At 46.0% G+C, this 6,022-nt stretch overlaps 1 protein-coding gene across 8 annotated transcripts in view; it reads right to left on the reverse strand.

Annotated features, from left to right (window-relative positions):
* Window positions 1-5,770, reverse strand: part of LOC117966870 (patatin-like phospholipase domain-containing protein 6) — a 38,350-nt gene extending 32,580 nt beyond the window's left edge. For 5 of the 8 annotated variants that reach the window (XM_059008199.1, XM_059008197.1, XM_059008198.1 and 2 more), the window contains exons 1-5: window positions 5,645-5,770; window positions 4,051-4,129; window positions 1,974-2,027; window positions 1,354-1,441; window positions 763-860 (exon numbers count right to left, since the gene is read on the reverse strand). In XM_059008199.1, coding sequence (XP_058864182.1) covers window positions 763-860; window positions 1,354-1,441; window positions 1,974-2,027; window positions 4,051-4,089 — 279 coding nt within the window. In that variant the 5' untranslated portion in view covers window positions 4,090-4,129; window positions 5,645-5,770. The remainder of the gene's footprint in view (window positions 1-762; window positions 861-1,353; window positions 1,442-1,973; window positions 2,028-4,050; window positions 4,130-5,644) is intronic. The other 3 variants (XM_059008201.1, XM_059008200.1, XM_059008196.1) reach the window with 1 other exon arrangement.
* Window positions 5,771-6,022: the final 252 nt, after the last annotated feature.

The following is a 6,022-nucleotide window of genomic DNA, read 5'->3' on the forward strand; positions in this document are numbered from 1 at the left end:
GGGAGGAGGGGGACTGAGAGACCTGCAATACACAGAACAGCTTTCAGAGCACAGCACCCAGCCTGCCTCATCACTGCACTGCTAACACCCTCCAATACTACAGCACTGCACTGCTAACAGCGAGGGAGGAGGGGGACTGGGAGACCTGCAAACCGCCTCCTGCTGCACTGCTCACCTTTGCAATCACAGGTGTGGCCATTCCCCAGTTCACACGCAATCACCTCATTGGGGAATGGCCACGCCTGCGATTGATAGCAGGGACAGATCTAACCCCATCCCTGCCAACCTTACATTCCCACACTCACACTACTTACACTGCAGGACTTTCGCCCTGCCACAGGTACCCCTTGTGTGTTTTTTGTTCCCAAGCTAATAGAAAACGACAGAACAGTGTTCTTGTTTTGTAATCAACAAGCTAACGAATGGATGTGTTGCATACCTGCCGATAAATACTTCTTACCTCCAAGCACGACTGTCTTTCTGCACAGCCCTACTGTATAAGCATGTCAAAATGGAGAGCGTGTCACAGAGGCATGTTTTGGGGTAATGGAACACCTTATTTTCTGTTGCAGATGCAGACAGGCGTGTATCCTGATCCACCATCAAATACAATTTCAGTCAACCTTTAAAGTCAAATGAACCCCAAACTGACAGCGAAAATGTAGAACAACTTTGAAAACAAATTGCTCCACATTTCGCAATACGATTCGTGAATCGGACGTTCCAGTAAGTGCCAGCACACCCTCACAGCGAAACACTCACTGGAAACACAAATACCTTGCGCATGATCTTGCGTCCGTAGAACATGACCTTGTCTCTCTTGCGGAACCTGTATTTGGGCGATTCCTGGGCCTGCCTGTCTGCGATAGAGACGAAGGAAAGGGAAGAGACGTTGATCATCCTTTCAAACAGGGAGGCAACTCAACGCTTCACTGCGTGCTGTGAAAGGAACCCCTTTACAAATAAATACAGGGTTATCAATATGTGTGTGTTTCTCATATCGGAAAACTCAAGACCTATGAAGAAAAAGGGGCACTGAATTATGAAGTGTGGATGCGATTACGTTTCCTGCTTATTCTTGTTGGTTGGTCTGGATGTGTGAAAGTTGGTTACCTTTATAACTTCAGAAATTGTGTTACAAAAGGAGAAAAAAGAACCCAACCTACTGAAACTGTCCTGCGCTAAATACCTGCAGAGTTTAATTCCAGCTCGGTAACTTCTATTAAAACTGAACAATGTACACTTTCAAATAACACGCTGCCTCACAAAACATTTCAGCGCATCAGATGAGTTCTCTCCATTGTAAAGGTGAGGGAAGGTCAGACCCCCCCCTCCTCCCCCCTCGGGTCTCACTTCTGAACTGGATCCTGCGGAGGATGAAGAAGAGGAGGCTGGCAATGAGAATGATTGAGATGCCAGCGCCGATCATTATCCCCACCATCTACACAGAGAGAGAGACACAGAGAAGGGCCGTTACAAGCCAACCCGCCACTAAGCATTTCCTCTGCAGGATCAAACACATTCAAACTGTAGTAACGCATTCACAAGCCCTCATGAAAAGAACAGATACTCATTCAAACAGCCTCACACCCACGGCACGCATCCTACTGTACAGCGCTGGCCAAACGTTTAGCATCACCAGACAGAATGAACTCATTGTGCTTCATGAAGTCCAATGAAACCTGCTGAATAATGTTACCTTAACATACTGAATTACACACCGCCTTGCAGTTACGTCTCAATTCTAAAATTCTAGGCGATGCAAAACTTTGGCCACAGCTGTACACACGCTGATCCGACTTGCACATCTCCGACAACGGGTAAACATTTAGGAACAAGTTTAACCCTGGAAGAGTTGAAATGTTTAAACAACTGACATTCCTAAGAAAAAGAGCAAAAAACTAAACATCAGCTTCACCTACCAGCCTGTTCTAATCATGATTTATATTATTATTACTTTCATATGAACTCACCATGCTAGTCTGCAGCTGATCTTCCACAAACGTCTTGATGTTTGCAAACCTTTCCTGTAATAGAGAGTCACACAGCACAGAATTAGGGTATGTTATAGAAATGTTACAGAAAATGGAACTGACTCGACATAATGTACTGGCATTTTGTTCTCCCATAACCTTGCATGCCTTGCTAAAGATAAGGAACCGCAAGATTCCTACACTGCATCTGCGGCTGTGAGATAAAAGGATGAGCCAGACGTGTCTTTTTACACCCAAACCACCCATCCTTTTTATCTGCTTGCTTAGTTTTATGCCAAGTATGCATAGTTATAAGTTTTCTCTTATATGCTAATACCTGAATCATCATTGGCTAACCCTCTGCCTTGCTGACAGTTTTAAGGTATATAAGAAACTGATCCAACTCTGTATGTTGGAACACTGCTCGATGATTATCTAGCACCCTGTGTGCTGAGAGTGTTCTCAGTTTGCAAACTTAAGAAATAAAGGCCTGTGTGTTTGGAACTCGCAGTCTCTCTTCCTTTATTAGAATTTCCACGACAGGTAACACAGTGTTCCCCAACGCAGTGAAACAAGGGGTCAGCATCCCAGTGCAGTGGAATGAAGCAGTCTCCCTCCACTCTCCTGCATGCACAAACCTGGCCGGCTCATTGGGGTTAGCGTGCAGGACGTTTCCTCCTCGCGTTAGCACCCTACTCTAGCATCCGTTGCACTGGATGCTCGTCTGGTAACTTCAAAGAGAAAGCTGCACTCCTAACTGGGGATGACACAGCCCTGATTCTCACTGCTGCAGATGGAAACGCACTGGATAAGCTGAAGTAAGAGTGAGGTCAGGCCACTGGTCTCCACTGTGTGTGGGTTTGTGTTAATATTGCTTTTTGGTAACAGCCAGATAGAGAGTTGTGTAAGCAGCTCTTCCTGAGGTCTGAGTTTTCTGATCAGATAAAAACACAGGAAAGCAGAAGGAAACACAACACACTGCACAGCACTTAACACATCACTAACTCTCTGCAAGCAAGAGAAAGAAGAGACAGTACGAGAGAAAACCATTTCAAACTGAGATTGCTGGTGTCTCATCAAGCATGCAAACTGAACAAGGCAACAGCAACCAGTGTTAGACACTCACTCCAGCCCTGCACCCAGTGGTGGGTTAAAGCAGCATCCCTTTATTGACTCTATTATAGGAATGGCTAAGAGGCCTTGTTAAATAATGTGATCCTCCCTATATCTGCTGGATCAGCTCCTACAGTGTGACACCAGACCAATCAAACTGACAGAAACACCCTAGAAATAGGATGTGTTGATGTTATAGTGTGCATTCCTCACACACATGCACGCACGCACACACGCACGCACACACACACACACACATTGACACGCACACACACACACACACTGACACGCACGCACGCAAAAACACGCGCTGACACGCACGCACACACACGTCTTCACAACCTAGCTGATGTTACTGAACATGTTAATTTATCTGTACATAAATACACGACCATGTTTATTACAGTTCATGGCTGAGCAGCTAACAACAAAAATAAACGTTTTAATTTGATACAGTAACATCCAAACCAACGGGCACTGGACCCTGCGCAAATCAGGGATTTGATTGGAGTGTCGCTCAGAATCTGTCCCGTACTAAAACAAAAAAAACTGATTTAGTTTTTTAAACAAATTTAGATTTCATCAATTTTTTGAGTGACTGCAATCTGTGCAAATGTGTGTGGACATGAACGGCCAAATTAGCAAAAAGGGAGAAGCCATTTAAAAGATCGAGAGGAAGGGAGAGCACTGTGAAGAGGTCATGCAAGTTCAACTGAATCCCAGCTTTCATGGCAGATGGGACCAGAAGCAACACGAACAAAACAAAAGCTGCAATTACTGTGTCTGTTAAACTTTGCTGCTTTTACACGACATCTTCTACCAGCAAGGAAACTAGATTACATGAGAGACCCAATCCCCAACCCTCACACGCACGCACGCACGCACGCACATACTGACACACACACACACACACGCACACACACACACACACACACGCTGGGTACTGTCAGCAGCAGGCTCTTACATCAGCAGGTTCTGCTTCTCCAGACGTGGTCTGCCCCATTCTGCACTCCTGTCGTCAGGAAGCAGGTCCATAAACACCCCTGTGAAGATCAAGCAGGCAGGTCAGGGCCCAGCATTAGGAGGGGGTGCAGTCCTTGTGTCGCAGCTAAGCAGCGCGGTCCTTGAAACAGACACCTGTGCTTTCAATCGTGGATTTGAAAATTCTAGACATGCATTAGAATGAGTTCAAATTACATTTTCTGTTTAAAACCAAAAATGGCCCATGGCCAATTATTTGACCCATTTAAGAATGCTCTGTATTACACTAAGGGGCAATGGTAGCACAAGTACTGGGAAGCTACAATGGGAGGAGGCTGACATACTGGACCAAAGGGTACTAACTCTACCTTATGATCTTCAATGGCAGGCAGTCAGTGGCTCCACAATGGTTCTGTATTATACCACAATGGGCTGGTAGAATGGGATCATTACATTCCTTCACCGCAGCAGCTCAGGAGAACTGACAGTCAGTGGGTGACCTCCGATCCCCCACGCCAGCCACCTCCTTACATGCCTCTGAAGGATAAATCCCAGACACAGTACCTCCCGAACCCACAGGAGCGACACAGTGACACTCCCTGCCAGGAAGCTGCCCGCCCTTGACTGTGTGTGTGACTCACCCTGCACACCACGTGGCCGTGCCTTTACCAGGGGAGCTACATCAAACTAGGCTACAATTTCACAGTACTTTTTACTGCCATTATTTTACCCTGGCCAGATCTGCCAACGCGATTGACGTTAGAGCCAGCAGTCTCTAGTGCACAGCTGTGTCCAGCCAGGAACACAAAGGGAAAGGTGATCCTGGCTCTTCTATAAAGACACTTGGGCTGATCTAGTCTGCATTACAGATATCTGTGGCAGGCAAGTAGTAAAAGTAACCAGGAGGTCCCGGGTTCAAATCCCGGCTCAGCCACTGACTCATTGTGTGACCCTGAACAAGTCACTTAACCTCCTTGTGCTCCGTCTTTCGGGTGAGACGTAGTTGTAAGTGACTCTGCAGCTGATGCGTAGTTCACACACCCTAGTCTCTGTAAGTCGCCTTGGATAAAGGCATCTGCTAAATAAATAAATAATAACAAATCCACCACAGTCCAAGTAACGAGGGACAGCTCTGTGCGGAAGACAATCGCATTTGATTTGCTTCTCATCCACACCAACCAAACACTGTTCAACCTCTTAGCTAGCGGAGCGCCGGCAAATCGGTGAACGCTGCCGATTCCCATTCCGACCTGTCGTGTTTTACTTATCAAACAGCTGAAGTATCTCAATATAAAGACTTTGCTCCGTAAATATTAATTCATGGTTCATTTCAGGCACAGCAGAAGCTTTACTGACTTCGCTAATATAATGTCTGACTCGACACAGATCGGAATGATGCGGCGATTTGACCCCCAGCCAACGCACCGAGCCGTGTAAATACATACCGTTATACAGATCTACAGCAACAAGAAAGAATCGACCTCCATCAAGACTTGTAAATCTTAATAACCCGGTGCTGATGACAATAACGCGTGGATTGATTTAAGCTTCTGTTTGTTTACGAGTTTAAATCTTACCTGACGTTTCTGACAGTGACAGCCTCGGTTCGCTCGATCACCAACAACGCCGGAAACACAGCCCTTGTCCTAGAATGAACTACAGCCAATCAACGCACCGAAATCCCACGCCTCTGGAACGCATTCAACCAATAGCGACAAAGAGCAGGTCAGGCCAATGCACCCGCCCCTGGCATTCTTATTACCCAATAGCATTGGAGATTTACCCTGCAGAAACTTTGAGCGACGGGAACGAGAGCAAATACAAATAAAAGGCGTGGTTTTTAATTATGTCATGTTTGGAGTCCAAAGTTGAAACATCTGTTGGCAAATTAAAAAACAGTGTCGTATTGTTGCCTGTAGCAAGCAACAACGAAGTGGCAAATCGCCTAATCGTGT

The sequence above is a fragment of the Acipenser ruthenus genome, chromosome 36 (genome assembly GCF_902713425.1).
Source record: "Acipenser ruthenus chromosome 36, fAciRut3.2 maternal haplotype, whole genome shotgun sequence".
Taxonomy (NCBI): domain Eukaryota; kingdom Metazoa; phylum Chordata; class Actinopteri; order Acipenseriformes; family Acipenseridae; genus Acipenser; species Acipenser ruthenus.